The 15,027-nt window shown below is 40.7% G+C and overlaps 1 protein-coding gene across 3 annotated transcripts in view; it reads left to right on the top strand.

Moving 5' to 3' along the window:
- The window catches only part of LOC126355993 (trypsin-1-like), a 68,251-nt gene extending 53,851 nt beyond the window's left edge, over positions 1 to 14,400 (top strand). For 2 of the 3 annotated variants that reach the window (XM_050006615.1, XM_050006614.1), the window contains exon 2: positions 13,221 to 14,400. In XM_050006615.1, the coding sequence (XP_049862572.1) occupies positions 13,221 to 13,583 (363 nt within the window). In that variant the 3' untranslated portion in view covers positions 13,584 to 14,400. Of the gene's footprint in view, positions 1 to 211; positions 622 to 13,220 lie in introns of those variants that run through there. The other variant, XM_050006616.1, reaches the window with a different exon arrangement.
- Positions 14,401 to 15,027: the final 627 nt, after the last annotated feature.

Below are 15,027 nucleotides of genomic sequence, written 5' to 3'. Positions count from 1 at the left end.
CATTAGTGGAAGTTTACGAGTGAATTTTTCGCTAATTTGTTGGATGCAGTATAATTACCTACATTTCTAGCACACTGATATTCTGTTTTTGATAACAGCCAGAGCTGGTAAGTGAGTTAGGCAAAACTGATAATAATTCCGTTTTGATTCAAAGAGACTGATAAATCTGGAGAGGTCAGATCACTGATAAAGCAGGTGCTGAATGCGAGCGGCAGTGCTGCGTGGCTGTCCTGAGAGATGAGTCGGGTCCTCGCCTTGTGGCTGCTGATCGCCGCCTGCAGCGTGGCGCCCACACTGGGGGGTGAAAGCCGTGTGCTGGGTGGTGAGCCGGTGGACATCTCGCAGGTCCCCTGGCAGGTGTCCGTTGAGTACGTGGAGGCGCACTACTGCGGCGGCTCCATCGTCAGCCCCAGATACGTCATGACGACTGCGTTTTGTATTTCGGGCGCCGAACCCATCTACTACGTGCTGCGGGTCGGTACGTCAACGCGCGAGAGTGGCGGCGCCACGTACACCGTCTCCGATATGTTTTGGCACGAGGATTTCGATTATGTTACGACAGACAGAGACATTGGATTCTTCGAGATCTCAGGTTCCTTCTCGTTTGATGACAACGTTCAGGTACTCTGTCCAGCAACATTTAAAGTTCAGTCATTGAGAAAAATCTGAGAAAAGCAGATTATGGTTCCACAACGAGTTTCATTGGCAGAACTGTTGCCTTCCGAGGGGCATATGTTCTACAGACTTTTCTTAACGCAGAGTGATTCCATGATTATGTTAGAAACTTTCAGGGATGGTGCAGTGGAGTAATGCATCAATTTGAGTTAGGGACAGTGTCGAAAGTTATACGCGGAAAAGTTCTGATACCTCTGAGATTGGGATAAAAGTAAATTTACTGTTCTTGCAATGATTGTTGGTTAGGCAACTTTTAGAGGTGGTAGCATGGTCCAAAACAAGAAAAAATGCAGTGTAAGCATGGGCTCTGAAATCCATGCCTTAACAACAACAGGTATTCGCACAGTATCAGAACGATTTTCGCCTACAGTTTTCGACATAGTTGTTTCCAGATCAGGATCCCTCACCTCAGACTGGTACATTTACTATTCTCCATCATCCATGAAAGTCTGTAACAAGTATACTATACATTGAGCTGGCAAAAAGCATGAGATACATCTTAATATTGTGTTGAGCCTCCTTTTGCCCAGCGTAAGGGAGAAACTCTATGTGGTATGGACTGAGCAGGTTGTTGGAAGACCCGAACAGAAATACTGAGCTATATTGCCTCTATAGCTGTCCAATAACTGCGAATGTGTTGCCACTGCAGGATTTTGTGCATGAACTGACCTCTCGATTATGTCCCATAAATGATCAATGGGATTCATGTCGGGTTGGATGGCCAACCCAGCTGCTCGAATTGTCCAGAATGTTCTCCAAATCAATTGTGAGCAGCTGTAGCCCGGTGACATGGCGTACTGACATCCACAAAAATTACATCTTTTTGTAGGAATATTAAGTCAATGAATGGTTGTATGGCCGTGACCCATGCAAGTCTTCTACCCCAGACGTTTCGTTTCCAAAGCTACGTTGGACATCTTCGGAGGTGCTCCTGGTTATGCTGAGTAGGCAAGACCCAGTACAACCAGGAGTACCTCCGAAGATGTCCAACGTACCTTTGGAGGAAAAGTCAGGGATAGAAGAAGTTCCATGGTCCACGATCATACAACCCGGAAGAATTCTCGGCAGCTGAAACATCCAGTCGTGAAAGCCTTTATTGCATGTCACTGTTTGCCGGCCCTTAGTCGACAGTGACTGCTTGGCGAACATTGAGCGTTAATTCAGTTCATATGCCTTTTAGTTTTTGCTATATTTTTCTATGTTCTTCGACTCTACACTATAGCCCTGGGCCAATGTTCAGAATTCTCGACTTATTTCGGTTTAGTTCATGACACGATTTGTCTGCTTAATTCGTTACAATTTGAGATGCTTTTTCTACCTCATTTTCTTCCGTCACTAGATATTTGACGTCGTCCGTGTGCGCTTGGCACATGATGTTCATGTATTTGTAGTCCCCGAATTTCTTATGTTCTATGGAGACGAGGTAAGCTTTTTGAACCAAACTGTTGATACGGAGTAGAAGAACTATGGACACGAGGTAAGCTTTTTGAACCAAACTGTTGATACGGAGTAGAAGAACTATGGACACGAGGTAAGCTTTTTGAACCAAACTGTTGATACGGAGTAGAAGAACTATGGACACGAGGTAAGCTTTTTGAACCAAACTGTTGATACGGAGTAGAAGAACTATGGACACGAGGTAAGCTTTTTGAACCAAACTGTTGATACGGAGTAGAAGAACTATGGACACGAGGTAAGCTTTTTGAACCAAACTGTTGATACGGAGTAGTCTGCGTAGTTGTCCTTTTACACAGATTCTGGATGTCAATTATGAGAGGTTTTTTACTGCATCAATTGCAATGCTTTCATAGTCTGGAAGAGATATAAATGGTTAACTTTATCAAACGCTTTTTCGAAGGTAAGTTATCCGGTTGCTTTTGTAGGCTGGTTGCTGCTGCCGTTCTAGTAGTAGGTTAAAATATGGTGTACTCTCCGATCTTTCCCCACTGTTGTTAAGTATCCTCCAATTATAGAGCTGGTTACTGAATTTAATCTTTGATTTGTGATCTGTACGATAATACTATAATCGCTATTGAGCTCCGTTACATGTTCAAGATTCTCAGTAGTATTGTCACCTTGGGATTTGCGTTCAAAATGGCTCTGAGAACTATGCCACTGAACATCTGTGGTCATCAGTCGCCTATAACTTAGAACTAATTAAACCTAACTAACCTAAGGGCATCACACACATCCATGCTCGAGACAGGATTCGAACCTGCGACCGTAGCAGTCGCGCGGTTCCGGACTGAGCGCCTAGAACCGCGAGACTACCGCGGCCGGCGGGATTTGCGTACTAGTGGCACTGCCACTTAAGAATTCTTTCGGGATGTCGCTTCCGGTATTAATCATGTAATTACGGGTCGGATGCGTTAATCGGGCAGGTATATTAAGGTAAATGGATAGATTGAAGTTAGATGTAGTCAACATTAGTGATGTTCAATGGCAGGAGGAACAGTACTGCTGGTCAGGCGAATAGAGGATTATAAGTACATATTCAAGAACGGGTAATGCAGGAGAGAATTAATGAGAAAATAGGAATCCAGTAAGTTACTATGAACAGCATAGAGAACTCGTTATCACAGCCAAGGTAGACGCGAGGCCCACGCTCACAACATCAGAACAAGTTTACATGCCAACAAGTTTCGCGGGTGATGAAGAGGCTGAAAACATTTGTGGTGAGGTAAAAGTAACTATTCAGAAAGTTAATGGAGGTGCCGGTTTAATTGTGATGGGCGACTTGAATTTTATAGTAGAACAAGGAAGAGAAGGAAAAACTGTAAGTAGTTATGGACTCAGGAAAAGGAATGAAAGAGGCAGTCGCCCGATAGAATTATGTATAAAGTGTAATTTAATCATCGCTAACATCTTGTTTAAGAATCAAGAAAGAAGGATGTATGCGCGAAAGAGACTCTTGCGGAATTCAAATTGGTTATATAATGGTGACACAGAGATTTAGGAACCAGATTATAAATTGTAACACATTTCCAGTGACAGATGTGGACTCTGACCCGAGTTTATTGGTTATGAATTGTAGATAAGTGTTGAAGAAATTGCAAAAAAGTGGGATCTTGATAATTTGAAGGGACGAGAGGTTGTCGACAAATACAGAGGGAGCATGAGGCAACGATTGAGTACACACAGAGGAAAGGAATACAGCAGCAGAGTGGGTAGCTTTGAGAGATGAAACAGTGAAGTTAGCAGAGTATCAAGTAGCCAAAAAAGACAAGGTCGAGTAGAATCTTTGGATTTCACAGAACATATTGACTTTAATTGATGAAAAGAGGAAATACAAAAATGCAGTACATGGCAGTCGAAAGGAAATAGAAGCTTCTAAAAATGAGATTGACAGAAAATGCAAAATGGCTAAGCAGGACTGAGTAGAAGACAAATGTAAGGGTACAGAAGCACATATCACTAGCGGAAAGATACATACCTCTTCCAGAAAAGTGAGGGACCTTGCGATAAAAGAGAAGCAGCTTTTTAAATATCAAGTGCTCACATGAGAACGAGTACTAATCAAAGAAGGGAAAGGTGGAAGGAATATGTAGAGAGCTATATAAAGGAGATGAACTTGAAGGCAATGTTATAGAAAGGGTAGAGGACATAGAAGAAGCTGAGATGGGAGACATGATACTGCGATAAGAATTTGACAGAGCACTGAAAGACCCAAGTTGAAACAAGGCCCCTGGACTAGACAACATTCCGTCATAACTATAATAACTTTGGGAGAGTCATGACAAAACTATTTATTCCGGTGTGCAATACGCATGAGACAGGAAAAATACTCTTAGACTTCAAAAAGAATGTAATAATTCCAGTTCCAAAGAAAGCAGGTGCTAACAGGAGTCAATATTACAGAACTATCAGCTTTATATTTCATGGTTGCAACATACAACACGATTAAAAGCCGACCTCAGGAAGATCAATTCAAATTCCGGAGAAATTTGGGAAAACGCGAGGCAATACTGACCCTACGACTTCTTTCAGAAGATAGTATAAGGAAAGGTAAACGTCCGTTTATAACATTTGTAGACTTAGAGAAAGCCTTTCACGATGCTCTTTGAAATTCTGAAGGTAACAGAGATAAGATACGGGGAGACAAAGGCTGTTTACATCTTTTACAGTAATCAAACGGCAGTAATAAGAGTTTGGGGGCGTGAAAGGGAAGGATTGGTCGAGAACGGAGTGAGACATTCTAGGGCTGTAGTCTATCGCAGATGTTATTCCATCTGAACCCTGAGAAAGCAGTACAAAAGAAAAATGTGCATTCGGAATTAAATATCAGGTTGAAGAAATTAAAGAAATTAAAAGTTTGAGGTTTGCCTCTGACATGACACAGCCAAGGATGCGGAAGAATAGTGGACGGAATGGAGAGAGTCTCGAAAGGAGGATATATGATTGAAACACCCCCGATTAAATTCCTTCATTGGATTTTGTGTAATTTATCGAAGCCGCCAAACAGTTAATTATTATGATTATATGACCGTGTGCTTAATGGATGAAAGGCTATCGGTTTTTCTGCTGTGGTTTCGGGGGTATTTCAACCGATTGCGGCTGTTTTGCAACTAAATAGAGGAATGATTGAAAGTTTGTCTATTATTAAGGACCATAAAGGTTGCGATCTACAAACTGATATATGTTTCCTACTAACACACAAATTCTGAGGCAGTTGCTACCTTCACATTACACGTCTAATTACGGTTATATCTCTTATTGGTTGCTGATTTGAGGTATTTCGTCACACGCAATGATGATGGTTAACATCCACAACAATCCTCACTGCAATCCATGGTTGTTGCTGGCCGACGCGGTTGACGCGAAACACGAAATTTGGCACTTGTCACTTTTGGTGTCATATCACTCGCGAATCGGTATCGATGATTAGGGGGACGCGCTCATCTGTCACACTTCGGTGAATTTACTCGAGCACCATTCTTGCCCGTCTCTCCAGTACCACTGCTTACTCGACACTCTCCAGTACTACCCCGCACTCATCACTCGTCTCACTGCCTTCTGCAGCACTTGACAATCGACTCCTGTCTACTATCGACCTGGAGTGTCGGAAACTAGCATCTATGTTCGTGGGATCACGGATCCCTTACAAGATGAAAATCAACAACAGCAAAGCAAGGATAATTTATGTAGAAGACTCAAATGAGATGATAGTGAGGGAATTTGATTAGGAAACGAGTCAATTAAGGTTGTAGAAGAGTTTCGCTATATGGGCAGAGAAATAGCTGATGATGGCCGAAGTGGAAAGGATATAAAATGTAGAATGGCAGTGACAAGAAGTGTTTCTGAAGAAGAGTAATTTATTAACAGTTAATTCAGTGTTAGCAAGGCATGGCGTGTGGCCATGTGTGATTGTGAAATATGGATCATGAATATTGAAGACAGGAAGAGAATAGAAGCTTTTGAAACGTGGTGCTACAAAAGAATTCTTAATATTAGGTGGGTAGTCGCATAATTAATGCGGGAGTACTGAGTAGAATTGGAGAGGAAACTTGACTAGAAGGATGACATTCTGAGACCTCAAGGGATCACCAGTTTAGAAACACAGGGAATCGTGGGGGGTGTGTGGGAGGGGGGGGGGGGGCAAAAATCGTGACGGAGGCCAAGAGTTGAATACAGTAAGCTGATTCATGAGGATGTAGATTGCAGTGGTTATCTGGAGATGAAGAGGCTTCACAGGATAGAGTAGCGCAGAAAACTGCATCAAACCAGTCTTCGGACTGAAGACCATAACATTAAAATTTTGATTAAACATAGGTCTCATCTAACAGTTTAGTTGTTGTCTAAAAATTAGATATAGCTCAGCAGGTAAGCCACCGGAGCCGGGCGATTTATTTCTATGGCTTCTTCTTCGGTTACCTCCGTTGCTAACTCGTCTGTGGCTTCAGGGGGTAACGTTGCAGACGTCCTTGTTTTAATGGCTTTTTGCATTATTCCATCCATTAGTCTGTTGGCTAGTAGTTCTGTACAGTGTAAATTGATTTTTTAAATATTATTTAAAATCATTTGTTCAACAGTGTCTCGTTTGTAGTTCCTATGAATGCCAATATTTTCCTGTGCTTTTCGTTTATTTTCTTGTATGAAGTGGTACAATGACGACGTTTTTTGTCGTTCATCGTTGTGTAATGGCTTTCCGACCTTACACACCTCCAGTTGTGTTTTCAGATTAATCTTTTGGATGATACTCATTTAATCTGCACGTAATTTTCGATGACTATTAAACATAATTCAAACAAATGTCTCAGACACTTATAGTAAATGTCTATTTTAATTCTGCCATGTTGATTTTTTGTGGGATTAGTTTTTCACATTTTTTGTTGGTTTTTGCTTTAGCATACTTTATTCACCATTTAAAAGCTGAACTGTACATTAGGAACCTTCTGTCACATTCTTCCCGCATATTATGAAAGGCTGCGAGGCGTTTTGCATCTGATAGAAGAGCTACATTTAGTTTCCTCTGTCCTATTCTTCTGTTGGTCCCTTGTTTCTGTGAATTTACAGTGCATATGGATGCTACATGACCTCAGAATATGGCTGGCCATATCTCTGATTGAGAGACGTGTTTCCTTAAATTGGATGTTGTGTGAATTCTGTCTGCGGAGAATCTAACGATGTAGGTGAAACCAGGTTTTTGACCTCTAACGTATCAAGTAGAATTGACTCCCTGATGATACTCTCCATCCTCACAGACATGTTGAAATTGGATGTTCGATACAGGGCCGTTTCTACCATTTTTTAAGACTAAGCGGCCGCCTAGAGTGACGAAACGTCAGGCGCGGCAAAAGGCGAAAAAATTAATTTCTTATAAAACAACGAAAGAATTTAGCAAATGAGGAGAAAAAATGAAAGACATGAAAAATTAAAGCACAGAATTATTTTCAAAAGTCTACGGAACAGTCACTGAATAAATCTTTACTTACTTTGATGAAAGTAAAAAAGTTGCCACTACTGAGTACAAAAGAGAAAAACATGACCTGGTTTCACCGAGTTTTGGAGCGGGGTTTGTGAACTGGCTTGCGGCAATGTTGTGACTTGATACCATACCTCCCTCGAGCCCTATTTTTGTGTTTGCCTCTAAAGATGATTTGACATGCGTCAGTTGAATTCAGGACTGCCCCAGAAAGTGAGGACGCCTGGTCACTTTAGATTAATGATTAAAAGTAGAATAGGAGATTTACATTGTTGTACATTGATGGTGGTAGAAGAGGGGGGGATATTGGGGAGACAGGTGGTATAAAAAAAAAAAGAGGGGTCGTCATTTTCCAGTTCTCACACACAAATCTCCAGATGTCACACAGTCAGGTCGTTGGCAAACGTCGTATGTCGATGTCGATGCCAACCGAAACCCTGATTCAGTTCATGCTATGTTGCGTTGTCCAGTAAAACATGCGTAAACGGTAATTAAAAATAACATCAGAACTACGAAGCATCAGTGAGTAATTTTTCGTAGATCTCGCGTGGATGAGTTGTTAGAGCGTGCGGTTCTCGTACAAAAGTTTTTACTTTCAAACTACACTGGTGACAATTTCTTTAACCGCTTGCGCTTGAAACTGTTATATATAATTTGCTTCACACATTTCCATGTGTGCAACCAGGCTACGTTGAAGCCACTATTCCTGAATGAATGGCACTCTGTGTGTGTGTGTGTGTGGTTCTGTCTGCATTGATTTCTGGACGTTATGTACTTATTATTGATATTATTTTGTTTATTGTTATTGCTATTAGTTTTATCATTATTTTTATTAATATTATTATTATTGTTGTTCTGTGCTTATTATTCATCTTATTATTTTGTTTATTATTAGTACTATTACTTTTATAATTATTATTACTATTGTTGTTATTATTTTTACTACTACTACTAGCATTACTCCCAGACGTGTGATGCAGTTATCTCGGTATTTTTCGGTTATGATTGAACATTCTGGCAAATTACAAATGTACTCTATACGTTTACTACCTTCAAAGAAACGAAGCGAAAGTACACTGTCAATAGAATATTGCTGTAAACTCCAAACAGCCGTTTTACATAAACATGTTGGTCCACGCATAATACAGTAAAAAAAAATGTTATCATTGGGGTTTGAACCAATGACCCTGGGGATGAAGTTTCAACATTCTACCAACTTTCTCACGGAAGCTATAGTTAACACTACTCGCAGCTTCGCTTTCCTATGCTCTGTAGTTCTAATGTTACTTTTAATTAACGTTTGCGCCCATTCGGTAGGACAACAGCACACAGTACGAACTAAAGCGGAGTTTTGGTTGACACTCTATCGACGTACAACGTTTGGTACCGATTTGAGTACCTGATATCTGGAGTTTTGGGTGTCAGCCCAGGGAGGCAAAACACCTAGCAATGGCCCTGATCCGATCTTTAAAACTGATTACCCTGTTCAAATGGTCTGCAAAAAATATTTGTTCGGGTCGCGTTGCTAAAAATAGTACCAGTGGTACATGGCTACTGCTTGGGGTTGTCTACGAGGGGGAGGACTACGCCCAAGTATGGGTTGAACATCATTCGTGACCAAAATATTTATTGAACAACATATGTTTAAAAGATCAATAGAACCGATTAAGAAAAATTTGCTTGTAAGCTTTCAAGGATTAATTAAAATAACACATTAAGAACTAGAGTATGAATTTCATAAGTGTGTACATCCCAGAACAGATGCTGCAGTGTTTACCTTGCACTGAAGTAAGACTTTAAACACTGTCACACTGAACCACATTGTTATAAACATATGTCTGTTCAAAGATAACAAATGGTCTTTGCACTTAATGGTCACAGTTAAGGAAGCAAACACCTTCAACAACTCGCATCATAGAAGCAAAGAAATTTCTCACAGTTCCTTGAGAATTAGTCACATACCATTAAAAAGTTTCATTTCCTCTAAAGAGATACCATGCAGTTATTAGGGCAGAGCGAACTTTTTAGTGCAACCATATGTGACAGGAGAACGATGCAAAAATTTAATGCAGCATCTATGCTTCAAAATGACTGATACAGCAAGAAGAATCTGTGTCACAAACAATTTAGCAATTCATCTTATGGTGCTTTCTGACAGCCTGTTTAGTGATATGCAAGTGCTTGGTATCAGAGAATGTACCACGACACTGCTGACCAAAGGAATGAAGACTTACGAAAACAATGACCTTAAAATTTATATTCAGTTCCCCAAAAAGACACCCACACACACACATTAAAAAATATGAAATAAAAAAAAGTACTCGTACAATGTTGCATCAAGAATCTCTCTTTTTTTCGGATAATGGAGACTATTCCGCAAATGCCGCTAGTAACTGCTAGTATTAGCTGGCAAGAGAAAGAATCTTTTAAGTTCAAGAAATAATCAAATCGTAAATAATCTTTAACCCCTCAATCATGAAACTAAACACAATATGGCTCTGAGTGTAATTATACACCCACATACCAATAAAGGGGCAGAAACCAAGGCCTCCAGTATTAAAAGAACAGTCCGGGCATTATCACTGAACACATACCAAAATTTAAACAAGGAGATAAGAAGCTCCGACCGCCTACGGCAGTTCAGTTTCAAAACAACGTCCGATGGCGTAACGGTAGCAAGGGACCGCCATGCGAGACGGAAAATCAACAGGAGTTGATTGGATGCACATGGTTGGCAAACGATCTTCGGTTTGATTAGTAGATAGTACCTTAAATACCAAGCAGTTTGCATGAATCCTTTTCTCCCAGAATTAACAAGTATCAGAGAAACTCACAGCAGTAAATGACGCAACTTAAACGAAAGTCCAGAAAGCTGTCTTATACAGGGTGAGTCACCTGACGTTACCGCTGGATACATTTCGTAAACCTCATCAAATACTGACGAATCGATTCCACAGACCGAACGTGAGGAGAGGGGCTAGTGTAATTGTTTAATACAAACCATACAAAAATGCACGGAAGTATGTTTTTTAACACAAACTTACGTTTTTTTAAAAAATGGAACCACGTTAGTTTTGTTAGCACATCTGCAGATATAAACAAATACGTAATCAGTGCCGTTTGTTGCATTGTAAAATGTTAATTACATCCGGAGATATTGTAACCTAAAGAGGATATGAAGCAACGTATTGTGGTAGCCTGCGGGGACATTACACCATATGTACTGCGGCGTGTACGACATTCATTACGCCAGAGATTGCAATTGTATGCAGCAAATGATGGCCACCACATTGAACGTTATTGGCCTGACATGTCGGTACACAAATCTATTCCACTCCGTAGTTGAAAACGGAAACCACGTGTGTACGTCTACCTCACCCTTCATGGTAATGTACGTGTGCGTCAGTGAAAAAGACCAATAAAAAGGTGTTGGCGTGTGAACGTAATGTGCTGTTCCAGTCTCTTCTGTACCTAAGGTCCATCATCGTTCCCTTTGGATCCCTACGTAATTCGGTGCTCTCCGATACACACGATCGAACAAAGGAGGAGTGGTACTCAAGCGTCATCTTTAGGTTACAATATCTCCGGATGTAATTAACATTTTACAATGCAAGAAACGGTACTGATTACGTATTTGTTTATATGTTCAGGTGTGCTAACAAAACTAACGGGGTTCCATTTAAAAAAACGTAGGTTTGTGTTAAAAAAACATACTTCCGTGCATTTTTTTATGGTTTGTATTAACCAATTACACTAGCCCCTCTCCTCACGTTCGGTCTGTGGAATCGATTCGTCAGTATTTGATGTGGTTTACGAAATATATCCAGCGGTAATGTTAGGTGACTCACCCTGTATAGAAGGTAAAAATACAGCATGTCTTAATTACAGAAAATCACAAACTGACGCTGGTATAAAAACACGTGCAGGTCTCTTGAACTCTTACGCAACGTTCCCTCGCCGAGAGTTTAAGCAAGAGTATGAGCAGGTGCTAATAGCAATGAAGGCGGGTAAGGTGCATAAGCAGATGGTGACGCACTAGGAAAAACAATAGAAAGGGACATTTTGCGAACCTAACGCTGTTCCCAAATTCACTCAACAGAAGTAAGGAACCTCACCATAGTTGAAAGACAGCACTCTTCCGTCTTAATCAAGGCGCCCCAGCCAAATACTTCCGCAATAGGAATAGATTCGGCCGCCTTGTGTCCTCTGGAGTCGACTTTCTCGGACACGCAGCACCTAACGAAATACCGAAATCCAGTCCTCCGACAGAGAAAACACACGCCTCAATCCACAACACGTCACGACCGAGGAGCCCTTCTTGCGGTGCCTGCCACGTACGTCAAAACGGCACGGCCTCCGCTAGAGGCAAAGGCGGCACATGGAAGACGTACCTCGACCTATCGACACGGTGCGGTCCAAATACGAATACTTCTGTAAAAAAACTCTACTCTCTTACGTATTTACACGTATTCAGTAGGTACACAGATGTAAATTAATCTATTATTACTAACTGCATCAGCTATAACTGTGCTATTCGGCATTTATCTTTGTTGCAACTATACTCCCTCTCTTTTACGCAGCGTCTATTCGAAGTTCGTTGTTACTTATAAGATTCGTTGTGGCATTGTGGCCCGCGATGCGAGTCAAATGAATAACAGATACTGCTTGCGACGTTATGAGGTCAGTTGAAACGTCCCCTTTGAAAAATTATGTATGACAATTCTGGAAAACCTCCACGTTGTTTGATACAGAAATAGCTGAGTAATACTCAACGTTCTCAGACAGTTTTCTCTTTCCTTGTTCTGATCATCACTAAAATGACACACAATATTGTAGCGCAACGCAATCTGACTTTCAATAATCCCTACAAAAGAATGGCCCTGACTAACAATAACCTATACCTTTCATGAATCACTTACCTCAGAAAAATCTTCATTACTCGAACTACTTCAATATGGCGAGCGCCAATATTGCTAGCTAAATAAAGGATTCTAACTACTGACGGCGCTAACTACTGATAGACATAGTGAGCAAATGAAAGGTTTTGATAGAGAGCAAACAATGTATTTACCTTAACAGTGTTCGAAAGTCGTCATATATATATCTATCAATTCATGACATCCCTCTTTACAAATTTCCTTTTTCTGGCGGACACATGTCCAGATCGTCCGCTTATATCAACTTCTCAAACCTCTGGCATCTCTCTCTCCACATCCACCACTGCCGGCGGCTCACCTCCAACTGCACAACGCTACGCGCTGTTCACATCTAACTGCCCAACACTAACAAGCGATTCCAACAATGAGCCCAACCAGCCACAGACTGCACACAGCGCAGTCAGCGATTTTCATACAGAGTACTACGTGGCGTTATCAACAGCCTACTTACACAGTCTCAGCGACGTACAAAATCCCAGCCCTGGAATTTTAAGCAATATTTCATCCAAAAATGCATCTTGACATATTGTTTTGTATCCAGAATCCGACAGTAATTAAATCTAAAACGTTAAGTAACAGATATTCCTTCAAGGTTCATACTGTCTACACTTTCAGTCGAGTTTCTTTTTCTGAATGTTTATGTCCCACAGCAGACTGCCCTGTTGTTACCGTCACCGTTTTCACAGGCCATTCCTTTGGCGACTGAGGAGCTCGAGGCAGGCACTTCCGTGACGGTGAGTGGCTGGGGAAGCCTTCAACCTGGGGCAGACTACCCGGAGCAGCTGCACGCCGTCAACACGACCATCATCGACCGCTCTTCGTGCAACGCCACCTACGAAGGCCTCATTACGGAGAACATGATCTGCGCTGGTGAGCCCGAAGGCGGCAAAGACTCTTGCAACGGTGACAAAGGGGGCCCTCTGGTTGCGAACTCCACGCAGTACGGTATCATTTCGTGGGGGTACGGTTGTTTTTACCCACCATATCCAGGTGTCTACACCAACATCGTTTCCCTGCGCTCTTGGATTAATGAAAAAATCGGCGTCTAATTAATTCTATGATATCTGTATTCAAAAAGTTGCCTCATGTATGCACACACACACATACAGACGTACACATCTATATAAGACTAAGATTAGTTTTAGATGTGCATCTTCATCTATGTCCAAACCTGTTTCTTCTTCTATAAAATTATTCTGCGTGTGAGCGCTCATCAGGAGAAGTCACAGTGGAGTAGGCATGAGGTAGACTGAGAGTAGATTGTGAGTAGGTTTCCTCGACAACGAAAAGGAGAAGTATATCAGAATTGAATATATTAGCAGTAAACTAGTGAAATGTAAGTCTAATTTCAAAACCACATTTCTCAATTTCCTCTAGAAATGAGTGTAAAATAGCAATTTCTGATGACTAGAAGTTTCAGTAATATTTACAGTTCAGGAAAGGCATGGAAGTCATTTAGTGCTATACCCTTGTCAACACCACGAACAAAGTGTTAACCGAAACAATAACTCAGCTTCATGAAGCACCTCTTGTAAGGACAAGACACGTTCAGGAAGGACATACCTCGGTATAAAGCCACCTCTTTCATTAAACCAATATGTTTAAATGGAGATAATTTAACAAACAAACTCCTTTATTGCCTGTAACATAGGATATTAAGATATGTACAAATATAGATCACATGTTCTGCGTTTAAACAGATGTATAGATGTTATTAAATTCTTATTTCGAATGCAAAGGTCAACAAAATGCTGCTTTCATTATAGAATTTGATGTGAAATACTAAAGAATAACTGTTCCGACTCAGAAACTGAATCATGTCTTTAAAAAAGTATGTATTAAAGAGTAATTTAAGGAGTAAATAAATTAAGGTTTCTCTGAAATGTCGTCCCCTCCCAAAACACAAAAGGTAAAGGAGTAAGTAATATACAGACAATGACAATGGAGTCTGACATGAAATAGTGATTAACTACGTGAGAAGAAAATTTTAGCATAAGGCTGCAAAACTAAGGCAGCCGGACTGTACGAATAACACAGGGAAAGGAACACAAAATGCAAACTGATGAAAGATATTTTTAGGTAAGATCTGACATTGGGACTAGAATCAGATTATGAAAAATGATGACTTTAATGTTGCTCACTACAAATCTTGCATTAGTGTTGGCACATTGCTAAGTTCTTCATCTCTGTGTAGATACTTTTCAACACTCTAATTATCAGTCCATATGTTCTCACTCCTTTTGCAACAATTAATTTCAAACATAGGACATGCAAGATATTATCTTCTTCATTAATTATTATACCAATATCTTTCGGGCAAAGCTCCTCAGGAAACCATCTATGGGACTCCCACTTTTCTATCAATCTGCACAGCACAGTATTCAGTCCTTTAATCATAAATGTCACTGTGGAAAAACCGTAAGACAACAGTAACTTTACTCTCACCAAACTCACCATGCAGACCATGGACGTTATCTACAGTGTAAATGCATT

Source organism: Schistocerca gregaria, chromosome 3, assembly GCF_023897955.1.
Source record: "Schistocerca gregaria isolate iqSchGreg1 chromosome 3, iqSchGreg1.2, whole genome shotgun sequence".
NCBI lineage: Eukaryota > Metazoa > Arthropoda > Insecta > Orthoptera > Acrididae > Schistocerca > Schistocerca gregaria.
Note: the sequence above shows the minus strand (reverse complement) of the source record. Positions and strands in the feature narration are given on the sequence as shown.